Source organism: Heptranchias perlo, chromosome 1 (assembly GCF_035084215.1).
Source record: "Heptranchias perlo isolate sHepPer1 chromosome 1, sHepPer1.hap1, whole genome shotgun sequence".
Taxonomy (NCBI): domain Eukaryota; kingdom Metazoa; phylum Chordata; class Chondrichthyes; order Hexanchiformes; family Hexanchidae; genus Heptranchias; species Heptranchias perlo.
The window spans coordinates 131,144,532-131,163,412 of record NC_090325.1 but is presented as its reverse complement, the minus strand read 5'-3'; the positions used below and the strand labels follow the sequence as shown (position 1 = coordinate 131,163,412).

Sequence of the window (18,881 nt, the reverse complement as noted above, 5' to 3'; positions counted from 1 at the left end):
GGAAAACATTCCAGAGAATTTTATTTTTGAAGTTTAGTTTGTCACAGTAGCGCTGCTTAATATATTTGCATAAAGTTTCTTTGTACACTTTTCTAAGAGGTTAACAACTGCCTTAAAATAGTGTATAAAGAAATTTTATATAAACACATTAAGCAATGCACTAATGGGTGAAATTAAACCGCTTTAAGTTTGCCTGTTCTTAGTCACCTCCCTCAGGAGATTAAATAGGATGGAAAGAGTCTTACAGAGTGAAAATTATACAGGTGTGTTGAAGACCTTTTCTTGTATACTATTTTCTTACGTTTTTATGTAATTGTAGACCTCTCCTCTGACCCATATTGTTGTCTTTAGAAGCCATAGAAAAGTGTGTTAAGGGGCGAGACAGTTTTTAAAGGGATGTTTTATATGAGTTTTCTATGGTGCAGGAACAATCAAGTAGACACATTGGGCTCGAATTTAGCAGGCCTGCGGGTTCCCAGCGGGTGGTCCTCCGGGAGCGTGGTCAACACGCTCGGCGAAATTAGTGGGTTGCCCGCGCGATCGTAGCAGGCAACACACTAATAGGAATCAATTACCTGCTCCTCCGGGGTCCACGCTGCTGGTCTGCGCGTCGGGCGGGCTGCACATGCGCAGTACGATCTGTCAGCTGGAGGCTCTCTAGTTAAAGGGGCAGTCCTCCACTGACAGATGCTGCAACCAATGGAACAAATTGCAGCATGGAGCAGCCCAGGGGGAAGGCTGCTCCCAGTTTAATGATGCCTCACCCCAGGTATCATCAGATGGGGTGAGGAGGAGGGGGAGGACACAGATCTTCCCCCCGGCGGGCGGGAGGAAGCGGCCTGCCTCTGCCACCAAGAAGGCCTGGCTCGAGGTGGCAGAGGGGGTCACCTGCGCCACCAACATATGGCCCACCTACATACAGTGCAGGAGGCGCTGCAATGACCGCAGTAGGTCAGCCACAGTGAGAACACGAAGTCTTTCCCCTACACTCCGTCTGCCACAACACTGCCCCCACCCCACATCTCCTTCGGCACCGCCAACACTACTCTGTCACATCATCCTTCATACCCACTCAAACCCCATCCTCATCTTACCTCCACCTACTCACCTCGCCAGTGCTCATCCTGCCACTAACACGCAACCCAATCCTCATACAATCTCATTGCTCCTGTGCATCTCCCTCACGGCCAGCCTCACTCAACCTGCCACCACCTGTGCTGCAGCCACAGGGCATGCATCACATATGTGCAGTAGGCAGCGTAAGGCAAACGTGTCGTCAGCATGAAGGGGGTGCACAAGGGTGTCTGAGGGTTTGTCCTGGGTGTTACCTATATTGAATTTCAGAGCAACAAACAGCACACATTATATTGACACCACCACTGCCATGTCTCCGCGAATCCTGTCCGTTGTGTCCAATAATGCCCGCTCCTGGGTATCACTATGAGGACCCACCACTGATGCCACCCATCGTGTTACTGCAGAGTAGGTGCAGGTGTATTTGCAGGGCTCTTCCGCGCAGACGACTGAGAGACATCGGTGGTGTAGCCGGCTGCACCCTGGAAGGATGCGGAGGAGAAGTTGTGGAGGGCAGTGGTGACTTTGACAGCGACAGGTAAGCAGTTGGTGCTGGGGCCAGCCAGGAGCAGCTCGGCATGAAAGAGCCTGCAGATCTGCACGACTACATGTCGAGCGAATCTGCGCCTCCCTGTGCACTGCTGCTCGGAGAGGTCCGGGGAGCTGCGCCTCGGTCTGTGGACCCTGTGGCGAGGGTAGTGCCCTCTGCGATGCGTCTCTCCCTGCGGTAGCCCTCCCTCCTGCTGTGCAGGTGGGCGTGCAACAACACCGTGTTGGGGGGCTCCACGTCTCTGCGGCGGACGGCGTGGACTGCGAGGCTGCTGGGGCTGGTCATGCTGTTCGTCCTCCGAGGGTGTCCACGCACCACCCAACTGGCAGGTGTTGGTCTGAGGGGTTGTGCAGGGTAGGTGGGTGGTTCCTCGGACTAGGGCTGCGGTTTCGTGTCGGTCTGTCCTCTGGCTTGGCGGGGGGGGGTGGAGGGCAGGGGTTGCCCTATGTGACGCGGTGGCCTCCTGCGTGGGTGAGGGCTCTCCCCCGTGGAGTGCACCTTGGCACCTGCCACAGGCTGCTGGCTGCAACACGCCTGGTTGGAGAGAGACTGTTTCCCCCAGTGTGTGAAACTCACTGCCTTGAACCTAAAATCCCACACTTCCTCTTTTGACAGCTGCTTAAGCTCATTAACTGACCTCAACAAGCAAGGTAAGTACACTCAAGTGGAACCCCACTGGCTTTAATTGCCTGCGGGATTCCCACCAGCGGGGCTTGCGCGCGCAGCCCCGCACGTCAGCGCGGTACCCGGAAGTGGCCAGGATTTCGGCGCGATCCGGTCACGTGACCGGATATTGGGATTTTCGGGGCCCCCCCGCTGGAAACCCGCCGGAAACCCAACGCGAAAATCGAGCCCATTCTATCAGAAATCATGGAACAGTATATCAGATTGTTAGAATACTTTAAAAGGGCTTGTCAGTGAGCCCACGTATCTCTCCCCGAAGAGCACAGGTGTTTACACAATTAACCCTAGAAAAATGAAATTCATCAGTTTTTCCAAGAGATATTAAATAGGCATGATGTCCATCAGAACAGTTCAGTAAAATTTAAATTTATGTAACTGTACAAGCACAAAATGAAATAATAATGTAACTACACCCATTTTTATGGCAAACATTTTTAATAGCATGTTTCAAAACCTGCCATTTGTTCACAAAGTTGAGGAGAAAACTATTGTCAGATGATACTCACTATATTTAAATACGTAACTACAGGCAGCAAAGTTCCTTTGAATGGTTACTATGCCAATGAGGTATTGTGGTATATACAAATGGGTATATATAGCGTATTAACACTAACATAAAATATAAAGATTATTGTTTTAGTAGTAAAGACAAGGCTGTCATTATTGGTATATGTTGTAATTTTTTTAAGTTGAGAACCTTTTTTGTTTCTTGTTCAAGTGGTACGTGACTGAAATATCACAGTAATGTAATTGGCTACGGGTAAAGAAAAAAATATTTTTGAGTTGTGTCTTTCTTAGATACAACATACCTTGGGTTCTTCAACACCAAATTAGGGGGCATCCCAAACTGTGAGAAAGAATGCAAGAGATTGCAGGAGAAGATAGATAGTACTAAATAAAGACTTGAAAAATATATGAGCTTCCTTCATTTGAACAGAAAAAGTAGACAGTATCAGGCTATTCAATTATAGAGGACATCAATGCAGAGCCCAATGCTGTCTTCACTCGATGATACAGAAGTGCATGTTCCAGCAGGGATCACGGGATAGTGATCAGGAGCAGAAACCCACTCTCCAACCCAGAGATCCTAAGGTCAACTGTAGCATTACAACAGCTGCCTCAGCTAAGACTAGCTTCCTGCATAGACCAGGAATCTAACCTGATGCCTTTAGACACTAGGCCATCAGGGGAACTCTATTTACCCATCTGAGTTTGTCTACTCCAGGCCTGCAGCTTCACAGTAACCTCAGAAATTCGATATTTTATGATTTCAGTTTTCTAAGATAACCTAACCAGCTGAAGAATACTTTGTAATGTCAGTCCAAAGGGTGTTCCTCAAACACTTCTAACTTCACTAAAAACTCTTAATCTAATGTATAGTGGCCCAGATTTTGCTGGAGTGGGGCATCTTGCGGTGTGCCCTGTTAGTTAGACTTGTTCGTGCACGTTTAGGATTTAAAATTTTTTGCCCACACTGTTGCTGGAAGTGCGAGCTGATAACGGCGCAGCGAGGGCAATGGGGCATCTGGGACCTTGGTGAACGACGGGATAATTGGTGTATCTCCTTAACCAATGAGATTAAAGGATTGAGAAATAAACAGAGGAAGGACTGAGAAGGGGTGTAAATGAAAGAGGGTGAATTCAATGTCAATTCAGGTACAGAAAGAGAAATACAGAGAAGGAAAGAAAGATTGGATTAAGAGAGAGTGAAAAAGAGACAGAAAGGAAAAGTAAGAAAAAAAAATTTAAAATTTAAAATTTGTCATTTTAAAAATCGCCAACAATTCACAACCTGAAGGAATGAGACTCCACTCTTTTAACTGTTCACTTTCTGGGCAAGAGAGGTTGATTGGCAGTCATTAACAATTATCACGTTGTTAAATTAAACAGCAATTATGCTGTTAATTACTAGACTTAACTTTCTGTGGCGAGTTTAATGGTCAATTAATGTGAAAATGCAGCAACTTCATGAAAATCACGGGCGAGATGCCATTTTTGTGAAGCGGCGCAAATCGGCCAGCAACTTGTGGTGATTCACAATTCACGTGGTATCTCCTCCTTGCCACAAGTTGCTGGCCAATTTGCGCATTAATAATGGCATGCGCTGTTTAGATGCCGTTATTTTTTCAGCAAAATCTGGGCCAATACGTTTTTAATTTATGGATTTGGTATGGTTGCCATGTTATAGCTTTCTGAAAACATTTCCTAGTTATAGTGTATGTAATTGTAATACCTTCACAGTGAAAGTTTAAGATGTATCCATTCGTTCACCTCAGATATTGTAGGTAGTTAAAAGGAAGTATCACTGAGTGGATGGAAGTACAGGTACTATCAATGTGAATGATCTCCTCCAACCATTTGTAAATAAGAACTGCCTATTTATTCTTCTTTCTGTTAGGAGCTGTAATGATTTTTGTAAATTGCTGGAGCTTGCTCATTTTGCATTAACTAGCTGGAGGGGAATTAATGTGCTGACATGGCTCCATCGTTGTGGGAGTGGGGATTAGGATCCTTTTTTGGTCCTAGATGCAAATGCCAGGGCTCCAAAATGTGTAAAAAAATGTATCGGTGTTAGTCAGGCGAAGGAGTCTTTTTTCAGAGCCACGAGAGGGAAGGAAGACAAAGCCCGCTCCAACAATAACAACCCCTCATTGATGAACCTTCCGCCCACAGCAGCAGAGCCGCACTCTTCTGATTGGGCAGCATGAAATGACAGCTCTCCAGCGAGCTCCTGCAATTAGTATAAAGTTCTTCTGGAATCCTGTAATCAAAACAACCCCTTAAAAAAACCATTTAACCAAAAAAAAACAGCTATTTTAGAAATCATAGAATCATACAGCCTATCATGTCTATGCCACAAATGTTCCTACTTTATGTCACTCCTCTTTGAAACATTATAAAACTATGTTTAGGAATAGGAGGTGTTATACCAGTGTTGCCTTTTAATTTAAGAAGTAGCTGTATTGTAATCAATCTGAAAAACATAAACTAATTAGATTCAATTCAGAAATATTGCACAGTAACTCGCTTGGAGCCTACCACAGTTTTCAGAATAGCAACATTTTTGAAGAATTTGAAAAGTGTAACCCAGATTATGACTTTGGGAAAAATTGGTTATTGAAAAATTATAGCAAACTTATTGCTACCACTATACAGAGTAACACTATCAGTGAAACATGCTATTTATTTATTTAAAAGGATCTTGAATGTAGCATTGGGTGCAAAATTTCAAATAACAATTTGTTCAAGTACAAGTGTTATTTTTCTCCTGTACAACAATGGCAAGATCTCCCATCCCGACACAGTAATGAACTCAATCATGCTCACTGCAAATTCAGGATCCTTTTTGTATTGAAGGGAAATTATACATCAGATACTTTCAACTGGGAATTTGGTGAGTGAGGGAATTAGGTGCAGAGTGGGGAGGAGGTGCAATGTGATTTAAACCAAGGGACTATAAACTAATCTATCAACTTTTAAAACTTAAATTTAAAAAATACATAAAATAAAAAAGACTAAGGGGGAAAAATTGGATAGGGCCTGTTTTTGGGCAGGTGTAGCATGATCTGCTATTATCCCGCGCCCAATGGCCCCTGCGCAGGCAGAATGAGGCTTTCGTCAGGCCTGAGGGCTCACCTGCAATCCGCGTTGGAAATCAGCATTGAATGACATGACATTTGCACTTTCCACCAGCAGGGGGAGCTCCAATCTCTTAAAGGCAGGCTGTCTGTTAGAAATCTCTTAAAGGTAGCTGGTACCTGTTATTTGCTGAAAATAACAGTCTACTGTCTGGACGGAGTCTGAACGGAGATCAGACATCGCACACGTAAAACACAGATGCAGGTCCCATCCATATGTTTACACACTGATGAGTTATGTTAAAACATTGAATAAAGATAGCGCACTATAGATATAAATCCCACATCCTCCAATCTGCATGCCAGACCTCACCAATCTGCTGATCTGAGTTGGTATCAGGCCTATGAGAGTGTGTGCACCAAGATTCTTTGCTGATACACCAGAGACCTTGGTGCAAGAGGTGGACAGAAGGAGGGACAGTCTATATCCGCAGAGGGTGGGGGGAGGGCAAAAGGCCCTCCGGACATATATCCAAAAGGCAGTGGGAGACGAAGTCAATGCCAGGCGCACAGCATCATGAACACGGACGCAGTGCAGGAAGAAGTTAATTGCTTTGACATGAGTGGTCAAGGTGAGTAAGATCAACTGTCAAGTGGCATCTCCTACCAACTCCACCATGCACTGCACCCCCCATCACTGACATACCAACAAACTCTTTCCATCAGTACTCAACTCTTCCAACCAAATGCTTCCTCTCACCCTTACACAGTACCACTGTTTCAAGCCGCCCACCCACAACTCACAGGCCACACACACTGGCAGCTATTCAACCATGACAGGCACATCACCCAGACACACATCCCGCTTTCTTGCAGGAGAAGGTGGTGCATATCAGGAGGCTGCAAGTGGCAGAGCCTGTTCCGCCATTCAATGAGATCATGGTGGACCTGTGACCTAACTCCATATACCCACCTTAGCCCCATATCCCTTAATACCCTTGGTTCACAGAAATCTATCAATCTCTGATTTAACTTTCACAAGTGAGCTAGCATCAACTGCCATCTGCAGAAGAGCGTTCCAAACATCTCCCACCCTTTTCAAGTAGAAGCATTTCCTAACTTCACTCCTGCACGTCCTGGCTCTAAATGTTAGTCTATGTCCCCGCGTCATAGTATTCAAGTGTAGGAGACCTCCAAAAATAGTTAGAAATGTCTCGGCAGCCAGAAACAATAATCCAGCCACTAACCTGTAAATCCTGCATGGTCCCTTTAAGTAGCACTGGTGGAGGGTCCTCCAGGCACTCTAAGACACGTTCAGATGGTCGGGGTTAAGACTGTGCGTTGAGTTCAGCGTTAAGTCCCAAAATGGTGTCTATCATTTTAAATCAGCGTTGCACACTGATTGAAGCCATTTTCTCCTTACCAAGATGGCGTCCAGCGCACGTCACGCTGGAAACCTTGGATGTCAGAGAAGCCATGTAGCGCCAAAACAACAGGTGCTACACAGCCCAATTTAGCACCCCGTGTATCATAGTAGGTACACCACTAGGGGAGGCCATTCGGCCCATTGTTCCTGTGCCGGATCTTTGAAAGTGCTATCCAATTAGTCCCATTCCCCTGCTTTTTCCCCATAGTCCGGTAAATTTTTTCCCGTCAAGTATTTATCCAATTCACTTTTGAAAGTTACTACTGAATCTGCTTCCACCACCTGTTCAGACAGTACATTCCAGATCATTACAACTCGCTGCGTAAAATAAAGTTTCCTCATGTCGCCTCTAGCTCTTTTGCCAGTCACCTTAAATCTGTGTCCTCTGGTTACTGACACTGCTGCCATTGGAAACAGTTTCTCCCTATTTACTCTATCAAAACTGTTCATGATTTTTGAACACCTCTATCAAATCTCCCCTTAACCTTCTTCGTTCTCAGAAGAACAACCCCAGCTTCTCCAGTCTCTCTATATAACTGAAGTCCCTCATCCCAGGTACCATTCTAGCAAATCTCTTCTGCACTCTCTCTAAGGCCTTGACATCCTTCCTAAAATGTGGTGCCCATAATTGAACACAATACTCCAGCCGAAGCCTAACCAGTGTTTTATAAAGGTTTAGCATAACTTCCTTGCTTTTGACCTCTATGCCTCTATTTTTAAAGCCCAGGATCCCATATGCTTTTTTAGCAGCGTTCTCAACTTGTCCTGCAACCTTAAAAGATTGATGTATGTACACCCCCAGATTTCTCTGTTCCTACACCCCCTTTAAAATTGTACCATTTAGTTTATATTGCCTCACCTCATTCTTCGTACCAAAATGAATCATTTCACACTTCTCTGTATTAAATTTCAGCTGCAATGTGTCTGCACATTTTGTTACTATCCTCCACATTGTTTACTACATTTCCGAGTTTCATGCTTTGAAATTATACCCTCTCTACCAAAGTCCAGGTCATTAATATATATCGAAAAGAGCAGTGTTCCCAATACTTACCCCTGGGGAACACCACCGTATACTTCCCCCCTGTCTGAAAAACAACCGTTCACTGCTACACTCCACTTTCTGTCCCTTAGCTAATTTTGTATCCACATTGCCACTGTCCCTTTAATCCTGTGGGCTTTAATTTTGCTAACAAGTCTATTACATGGTGCTTTATCAAATGCCTTTTGAAAGTCCATATGCACAACATCAACTGCATTACCCTCATCAACCCTCTCTGTTACTTCATCAGAGAACTCAATCAAGTTAGTCAAACACGATTTTCCTTTAACAAATCCGTGCTGACTTTCATTTATTAGCCCATACTTTTCCAAGTGCCAATTAATTTTGTCCCGGATTATTGTCTCTAAAAGTTTCCCCACCACCAACGTTAGGCTGATTGGCCTGTAATTGCGGGTTTATCCCTCTCTCCTTTTTTGAACAGGGGAGTATCATTTGCAATCGTTCAGCACCGTCCCCATATCTAAGGAGGATTGGAAAATTGTGGCCAGAGCCTCTGCAATTTCCACCCTTACTTCCCTCAGTAACCTAGGATGCATCCCATCTGGACCGGGTGACTTTTCTACTTTGGATACGGCCAATCTTTTAAATATCTCCTCTTTATCTATTTTTATCCTTTCCAATATCGCTACTACCTCCTCCTTTACTGCTACAATGGCAGCATCCTCTTCTCTAGTGAAGACTGATGTGAAGTATTCATTTAGTGCCTCAGCCATGCCCTCTGCCTCCACAAGAAGATCTCCTTTTTTGTCCCTAATCGGTCCCACCCTTCCTTTGACTACCCTTTTACTATTTATATGTTTATAAAAGACATTTCGGTTCCCTTTTATGTTAGCCACTAATCTATTCTCATACTTTCTCTTTGCCTCTCTTATTCCCTTTTTTAGATTTCCTCTGTACTTTCTGTATTCAGCCTGGTTCTCTACTGTATTATGAACCTTACATTCGTCATAAGCCTCCTTTTTTTGTTTCATTTTAATCTCTATATCTTTAGTCATCCAGGGAGCTCTAGCTTTGGATGCTCTTCCTTTGCTCCTCGTGGGAATGGTCCTACTCTGTACCCGAACCAACTCCTCCTTGAAGGCCTCCCATTGTTCAATTACTGCTTTGCCTACCAATTTTTGATTCCAATCCAGCTGGGCAAGATCCCTTTTTAACTCACTGAAATTAGCCCTTCTCCAATTAGGTATTTTCACATTTGATTGTTCCTTGTCCTTTTCCATAACTATTCTAAATCTAATGATATTCTGATCACTGTTCCCTAAATGCTCCCCCACTGAAACATGTTCCACTTGCCCCACTTCATTCCCCAGAACTACATCCAGCACTACTTCCTTCCTGGTTGGGCTGGAAACACACTGTTCCAGAAAGTTTTCTTGTATACATTTCAGGAATTCCTCCCCATTTTTGCCCTTTACAGTGTTACTGTCCCAGTCTACATTGGGATAATTGAAGACCCCCATGATCACTACTCTTGCATCTTTCTGTAATTAACCTGCAAATTTGCTCCTCAATCTCCTTCCCACTATTTGGTGGCCTTTAGTATACACCCAGTAGCATAATAGTTCCTCTATTGTTCCTTAATTCTAACCAAATAGATTCTGTCTGTAACCCCTCAACTACATCATCCCTTTCCAGTGCTATATTAGTTTCTTTGATCAATACTGCCACCCCCCCCCCCTTTCCTTCCTTATCTTTCCTGATTACCTTGTAGCCAGTAATATTAAGTATCCAATTCTCTTCTTCTTTAAGCCGGGTCTCTGTTATTGCCACTATATCATTGTCCCATTTGGCAACTTGAGCCTGCAGCTCACCAACCTTATTTACCACACTACATGCATTTACTAACTATTTCGAAATCAAGCTAAATCCATTTACTAAATATAATCTATATCTCAAGTGATTGTATTGGTCCTAGAAATAAACTATTGATTAATTAATTAAAAAACTAGAAATGGCAGTACAGGTTGTGTGTCGAGACTGTAATATGTGGGAGTTTTTGGACAGCGAGACTGTTCCGGATTGCTGCATCTGCAGTAACTGTCTCTGGCTTGAGACACTCTGGCTCAGAGTCTTTGAGCTGGAGTGCGAGTTAGAAACACTCCGACACGTAAAGGAGGGGGAGGTAAAGAAGTTGGTCTCACGGACACTGTTCCTATCCAACAGGTACGAGGTACATGATACCTGTGAGGATAAGGATGAAGGCTGCAGGAAGGATGCCCAGAATGCTAACCTAGGCACCGTGGAGCATAAGGCAGTCCAAGGGTGGGGGGGTGGGGAGGAGATCCTGATAAGCGAATATCAGAAGCTGGAACTAAATTAAAAAGCAGGACCTCATGGATGGTAATATCAGGATTACTACCCGAGCCACATGCTAATTGGTATAGGGATAGTCTGAAAGAGTGGTGTGAGAAGGAGGGGTTCCATTTCATGGGACACTGCCACCAGTACTCAGACAGGAAGGAACTGTATTATTGGGACGGATTCCACTTGAACCGGAATGGGACCAGAGTACTAGCAGAAGGGATAAATAGGGCAGTGCATAAGGCTTTAAACTAGCAAGATCGGAGGAGAGATCTGGTAGCAATAACAAAAGCCTAAAGATAAAAGAAACAGGAGATGAGTGTAAAGGTCAGACCAGGGTATGGAATAAAGATAACATAAACAGTCAAGGAACAAATACAGTTATAAAACAAAAGTATAAAAGGACTGTTAAAAATCAAGTAAAAGGAACAATTATTAAGATGAATTAAACTGCCTGTACAGCAATGTACACAGCGTCCACAAAAAAAGGGGGAACTGGAGGCAATAATCCGTAGCAAGGAACCAGATATAGTAGGAATAACTGAAACATGTCTACATAAAGAACAGGACTAGCAACTAAATATTGCAGATTATAACTTAATCAGAAAGGATAGGGAAGGAAGAAGGGGGAGTGAAGTAATTGTACTAATTAGAGATAACATAATGTCAGTAGAAAAAAGGGACATAACTAACAGAAGGATAGAAACAGAATACATATGGACTGAAATAAAAGACAAGAAGGGATCAATAACGCTAATAGGGGTATACTACAGACCACCTAATAGTGGAAAGGAGCTGGAGGAAGAAATATGTAAGCAAATATGTGAACTGAGTAAAGGACACAGTATAATAATTATGGGAGATTTTAAATACCCCAAATAAACTGGCAAGAAGAGGTGCTTGGGCCTCAGCTATTTACAATCTATATTAATGACTTAGATGAAGGGATCGAGTGTAATGTATCCAAGTTTGCTGACGATACAAAACTAGGTGGGAAAGTAAGCTGTGAGGAGGACAAAAAGAGTCTGCAAAGGGATATAGACAGGTTATGTGAGTGGGCAAGAAGGTAGCAGATGGAGTATAATGTGGGGAAATGTGAGGTTATTCATTAGGAAGAATTGAGAAACAGAATATTTTTTAAATGGTGAGAAACTATTAAATGTTGGTGTTCAGAGAGACTTGGGTGTCCTCGTACACGAAACACAAAAAGTTAGTATGCAGGTACAGCAAGCAATTAGGAAGGCAAATGGCATGTTGGCCTTTATTGCAAGGGGGTTGGAGTACAAAAGTAAGGAAGTCTTACTACAGTTGTACAGGGCATTGGTGAGACCTCACCTGGAGTACTGCGTACAGTTTTGGTCTCCTTATCTAAGGAAGGATATACTTGCCTTAGAGGTGGTGCAACAAAGGTTCACTGGATTAATTCCTGGGATGAGAGGGTTATCCTATGAGGAGAGGTTGAGTAGAATGGGCCTATACTCTCTGGAGTTTAGAAGAATGAAAGGTGATCTCATTGAAACATATAAGATTATGAGGGGGCTTGACAGGCTAGATGCTGAGAGATTGTTTCCCCTGGACATAGAGTCTAGAACTAGGGGGCATAATCGCAGGATACGGGGTCGGCCATTCAAGACTGAGGTGAGGAGGAATTTCTTCATGCAGAGGGTTGTGAATCTTTGGAATTCTCTACCCCAGAGGGCTGTGGATGCTGAGTCACTGAATATATTCAACGCTGAGATGGATAGATTTTTGGACTTTAGGGGAATCAAGGGATATGGGGGTCGGGCGGGAAAGTGGAGTTGAGGTCGAAGATCAGCCATGATCTGATTGAATGGTGGAGCAGGCTCGAGGGGCCGTATGGCCTACTCCTGCACTTATTTCTTATGTTCTTATGTAGTTAAAGGGGTACAGGGAATGGAGTTTTTATAATATGTGCAGGACTCCTTTCTTACCCAGTATGTAAAATGCCCAACAAGAGAGGAAGCACTGTTGAATCTCGTAATGGGAAATGAACCAGAACAGATAAAAGAAGAAAGCATAGAGGAACATCCAGGCAATAGCGATTGCAACATAATAAGGTTTAAGACAATGATTGAGAAGGACATAAGTGAGACAAAGACCAAAGTAATAAATTGGAAAAAAGATGATTTTAAGAGGCTGAGAATGGAACCAGGGAAAATAAACTGGAAAAATTTACCTACAAAGAAATAGGACAGCAGTGGGAAACATTTAAAACGGTGATCAATAGAGTCCAGGAGAAATATATCCCACTAAAAAGCAAGAACAAACTAGCCAGTAATGACACACCATGGGTGAATAAAGAAAAAAGGGCAAAATTGAAACTAAAGAAAAAGGCATATTTTAAGTACATAGACAACAAAGGAGAGGATGACAAAAAGGAATATGAAAAGGTTAGGAAAGAAGTCAAAAACAATTAGGAAAGCAAAGAGAAACTACAAAATTAAATTATCAAGGAGTATAAAAAGAAATAGTAAAGAATTCTACAGACACATAAGTAACAAAAGAATAATCAGGGTAGGGATAGGGCCACTAGGGGATACACACGACAAACTCACAGGTAATGACAGTGAAGTGGCAGAATTATGAAATAATTACTTTGTCTCAGTATTTGCCAAGGAGACTAACATGGTAGGTGTGATATTAGAACAAGAGATCAAAAAAGATATAAAGACATTTAAGATAGAAAGGGGGGTGATAATTGTTAAAAAAAAGTAATAAAACTTAGAAAGGATAAAACCCCTAGTCTGGAGGGAATGCATCTGCGCATACTAAAAGAAGTTAGGGAAGAGATAGCAGAGGCACTATTACATATATATGAAAATTCATTAGAAAAGGGAATAGTGCCAGAGGACAGGCGGACAGCTAATGTGATTCCTATATTTAAAAAGGGAGATAGAACAGGTCCAGGGAACTGTAGACCAATTAGCTTAACGTCAGTGGTAGGAAAGATAATGAAATCCTTACTCAAAGAAGTAATAGAAAAACATCAAGAAACCAAAAATATAATAAAAAAGTCAGCACGGATTTCAAAAGGGAAGGTCATGCTTGACCAACGTTACTGAATTATTTGAAGAAGTAACAGAAAGGGTAGACAAGGGTAATGTAGTCGATGTAATATATTTGGATTTCCAAAAGGCCTTCGATAAGGTGCCGCATAGTAGACTCATGACTAAGGTCAGAGCATGTGGAGTCAGGGGACAAGTTGCAAAATGGATAGCAAGCTGGCTACAAAACAGAAAACAGAGAATAGGGGGTTAAAGGTAGTTACTCAGACTGGCAAAAGGTGGGAAGTGATGCTCCATAAAGATCAGTGCTGGGACCACTGTTGTTCACTATTTACATAAACGGTTTGGACTCAGGAATCGGAAGTACAATTTCAAAATTTGCGGACGACACCCAATTGGGGGGTATAGTTAATACTGAGGTGGACTGCGAAAAAATGCAGGAAGACATTAATAAACTTGTAGAATGGGCGTGTAATTGGCAAATGAATTTTAATATAGATAAGAATGAGGTGACACATTTTGGTAGAGAGAATAAGGAGACCACCTACTCCTTGGAAATACTGGGCGCTAAATTGGGCAGTGTAGCGCCCGTTGTTTCAGCGCTACACAGCCTCTCCAACATCCAAGATGGCGTCTTGCATGCGCACACGTTTCCAGCATGACGTGCGCCAGACCCCATCTTGCTATAGGAGTTAGCGCAGGCGCAGATAACGAATGCTGGAATCATGTAAAGTAAGGAGAAAATGGCTTCATTCAGTGTGCAACACTGATTTAAAGTGATTGACACCATTTTGGGACTTAACGCTCAACTCAATGCTCAGTCTTAACCCCGAACATCTGAACTTGTCTTAGACTGCCTGGAGGACCCCCCACCAGCCCTATTTAAAGGGACCATGCAGGATTTACAGGTTAGTGGCTGGATTGTTACTTCTGACTGTAGAGTCATTTGTAACTGTTTTTGGAGGTCTCCTACACTTGAATACTAGGATGCGGGGATATAGCCTAACATTTAGAGCCAAGACGTGCAGGAGTGAAGTTAGCAAATGCTTCTGCACGCAAAGGGTGGGAGATGTTTGGAATTCTCTTCTGCAGACGGCAGTTGATGCTAGCTCACTTGTGAGAGTTAAATCAGAGATTGATAGATTTCTGTGAACCAAGGGTATTAAGGCATATGGGGCTAATGTAGGTATATGGAGTTAGGTCACAGGTCCACCATGATCTCATTGAATGGCGGAACAGGCTTGAGGAGCTAAATGCCACTGCCACTTGCTGCCTCCTGATATGTGCCACCTTCTCCTGCAAGAAAGCGGATGTGTGTCTGGGTGATGTGCCTGTTATGGTTGGATAGCTGCCAGTCTGTGTGGGCAACTTGAAACAGTGGTATAGTGTAAGGGTGAGAGGAAGCGTCTGGTTGGAAGAGTTGAGTACTGATGGAAAAAGTTTGTTGGTATGTGGGTGATGGGGGGTGTAGTGCGTGGTGCAGTTGGTAGGAGACGCCACTTGACAGTTGACCTCACTCACCTTGACCACTCATGGCAAAGCATTGAACTTCTTCCTGCACTGCATCCATGTTCATGATGCTGTGCGCCTGGCATTGACTTCGTCCCCCGTTGCCTCCCACTGCCTTTTGGATATATGTCTGGAGGGCCTTTTGCCCCCCCCACCCCACTCCACCCTCCTGCCACTGCAGGATGTCCCTTCTTCTGTCCACCTCTTGCACCAAGGTCTCTGGTGCACCAGCAGAGAATCTTGGTGCATGCACTCTCGCAGGCCTGGTACCAACTCAGAATGGCAGATTGGTGAGGTCTGGCATGTAGATTGGAGGATGTGGGATTTAATAGTGCGCAACCTTTATTCAATGTTTTAACATAACTTATCAGTGTGTAAACATAGGGATGCGACCTACGTCTGTGTTTTACATGTGCGATGTCTGATCTCTGTTCGGACTTCGTGCGAACAGTAGACTGTTATTTTCAGCAAATAACAGGTACCAGCTACCTTTAAGAGATTTCTAAGAAACATGCTCCCTTTAAGAGATTGAGCTCCCTCTGGTGGTGGCAAGTGCAAATTGCATTGATTCCACCTGCAAGGCCTGGAATGGAAAGCTGATTGCAGGTGAGTCCTCCAGTGGGCTGAAACTTGCATCCTGCCTGCGCAGGGGTCATTGGGCGTGGGGTAATAGCACATCATGCTACCTACGCCCAAAAACGGCCCCTATCCATTTTTTCCCCCTAAGAATCTAAATGGGGCGGAGGAGCAGAGGGATCTGGGGGTACAGATACACAAATCACTAAAAGTAGCAACGCAGATTAATAAAGCCATAAAAATGCAAACAAAGCACTGAGGTTCATTTCCAGAAGCACAGAATTGAAACACAGAGAAGTTATGTTAAACTTGTATAGAACCTTGGTTAGATCATAAATGGGGTATGATGAACAGTTCTGGTCTCCATATTATGAAAAGGATATGGAGGCACTGGAGAAGGTACAAAAGAGATTTACTAGGATGATACCAGAACTGAGAGGTTATACCTATCAGGAAAGATTGAACAGGCTGGGGCTCTTTTCTCTAGAAAAGAAAACTGAGGAGTGTCCTGATAGAGGACTTTAAGATTATGAAAGGGTTTGATCGGGTAGATGTAGAGAAGATGTTTCCACTTGCAGGGGAGACCAGAACTAGGGGCCATAAATATAAGATAGTCACTAATAAATCCAATAGGGAATTCAGGAGAAACTTCTTTAATCAGAAAGAGGTTAGAATGTGGAATTCGCTGCCACAAGGTGTAGTTGAGACGACTTGCATAGATGCATTTAAGGGGAAGCTAGATAAACACATAAGGGAGAAAGGAACTGAAGGATATGCTGATAGGGTTAGATGAAGTAGGGAAGGAGGAGGCTCTTGTGGAGCATGGACCTGTTGGGCCAAATGGCCTGTTTCTGTGCTGTACATTCTATGTAATTCTATGTAAAGATAATTGTCACTTAAGATACTTTCTCAAGGTGAAAAATAAAAAAACATATAGGCAATTGCATCACGTTAGCATTTACAGTACCAACTCATCTTTAAGAGTCTTGCCCCAATTATCTCAGCATGGAGAACATGGATGTTAGGTTGTACTGTCATGTTGACTTCAACAACTACATGAGAGGGACCCCAAGAGCTTTGTAAGTCCATTACTTTACTCCAAAGTTTGAGTAGGAAGTTTGGGCAAGTTTCAATTTGGTGGTGTCATGGTGGACACCCCAGACTCTGCACCAGGCCTTTTTGATATGTGATGATCTCCATATTGAAAGACTACCCACTGAAATGTAATTGTTGCAAATTGATCAAATAAGCTCCGGCTGTTACTGGGATATAACTGGGTCTGTAAATAACTTAAAAACTGCTATAGAAACCCAACTGCTGCACGTTATTAAAGTACTTGCTTACCTGCTTCACATGCGCCTTTGTGAACTTGAATGATGGCCGGCAGTCTCAGCTGCAGGGCTCTCCTGCTGACCAGCTTGAGTTTGCACACGTTGTCATAGGTCTTGCCGTCGCTGCCACACACCTTGTAGTTGAATTTACACCGGCAGACCCCCGGTCTCTTTGCCAGAAGCTTGCCGAAGGCGGACTTGCACTCCATCCCTTCCCCGCAAGTCACATCGTTCGGGCGCCCGCAGGCTTCACCCTCTCCAGCGGCGCACACCAGGCAGCAGTGACAGGCGTCGTGCACGTAACCATGGAAACAGCTGGGACTCGGGCACTTGGACACATCGCAGCGCTGCAGGCACGCGGGCTCGTCCGGGGACTGCGCGGGCTCGGCGGCGACCAGACCGCAGCTCGTCACCCGCAGCAGAAAGCAGAAGAAAAGCGGCCAAGTGAAGCTCGCCATTGCTACAGCAATGTGAGCAGCACGGGCACGTCACCAGAAAACAAACAAAAACTCAATTAATGCAAATAAAAACTACAACTGGTAAACTCTACAAAAAAAAAAATCCACCAAAAGTTAAACGGATAATCTGGAGAGTTAAAAAAAAATGTAAATTCTGCAACCTATCAATTCCAAGAATAAGATTTTTTAATTCTACTGAGTAAAAAATATTTTTTTTTAAAAGTCAGAAAATTACAGAAAATTGGTTACAAACCAATCCTTACACTGCAATGCAAAAGTTGAAAATATAATTGTTTAAAACTTGAGCGTTTCAGAAGTATTAAGTTCGCACGGGTAAACAACGAACATCAAAACTGAGCACTAATAAGATTACAACGGACAACTAACAACATTATGCATTATGACTTTAGAAATTTCTCGAATTATAAAATGTCGCTCAGGAAAAAAAGCGAGAATATCCGAAGATGAAAACAGCCTCACTGCTGAATAAGAATGGTGTGTAAGCCTTGAAAGCAAACGGTAATAAAGAAGCCTCGATGAGTTTTTCGTCTGACTCACCAAACTTCAGCCAATGTTTATGAAATTGGAGCGTTTATCCGAATTCCTGCAGCTGTAGTGACCAACCCACACTGACCCAGATTTAAGGAGGTTCCACACATATAAAAAACAATATTCCGTTTAGGCGCTTCAGTCTTCCACACCACACTTCTAAATAAATTTTTCTAAAATAAATATATACCTACTATAAAAGTCAACATCAAGTCCGCTTTACTTTAAAAGCTAATTTGTGTGTGTGTGTGGTGGAGGCGGGGGGTTATATATACAAAAGTAAGATAGTAAGATTCATTAAACAATTTACTGATACTGTAAACAAATTGATCAGTTTTGCAGAAAGAGTAGGAAAATTGACTCCAAACTTCAAAGCTGGCTCCAAACAAGCATGTTTGTAATATACATTTAATTGAATGCAAAACAAGTGAAAATTGTTTTTTTTTAGTTATTAATGTTAAGTGGAGCATGTAGTGAGATGCAGCCACTTCACAAAATTTGACCCTGGTGTCTTTAATGGAAGTGAATAAATGAGGAATAATATCAGACAAGTCACAGAAGTCCCAAAGCATAATGCATGCACCAAAAATTCTGGTTCAGCATGTGATAATAATTAACTCTGAATTTTTGATTACAAGGGGCATGGTTCCGGGTGCTGACAGTCTGGAAGAGAGTCCAACGTGCAGCAATATTGTGTGAAGCCTCGGCTACAATTACCACACGGCAGATACAACAGTTTAACCCACGTGGAAATAC

General features: G+C 43.3%; 1 protein-coding gene across 2 annotated transcripts in view; it reads right to left on the bottom strand.

The window, feature by feature from the left end:
- LOC137326174 (serine protease HTRA3-like) overlaps nt 1-18,151 on the bottom strand; it is a 43,388-nt gene extending 25,237 nt beyond the window's left edge. The window contains exons 1-2 of one of the 2 annotated variants that reach the window (XM_067991050.1): nt 18,135-18,151; nt 17,132-17,578 (exon numbers count right to left, since the gene is read on the bottom strand). In XM_067991050.1, coding sequence (XP_067847151.1) covers nt 17,132-17,576 — 445 coding nt within the window. In that variant the 5' untranslated portion in view covers nt 17,577-17,578; nt 18,135-18,151. Of the gene's footprint in view, nt 1-17,131; nt 17,579-18,056; nt 18,073-18,134 lie in introns of those variants that run through there. The other variant, XM_067991054.1, reaches the window with a different exon arrangement.
- Nucleotides 18,152-18,881: the final 730 nt, after the last annotated feature.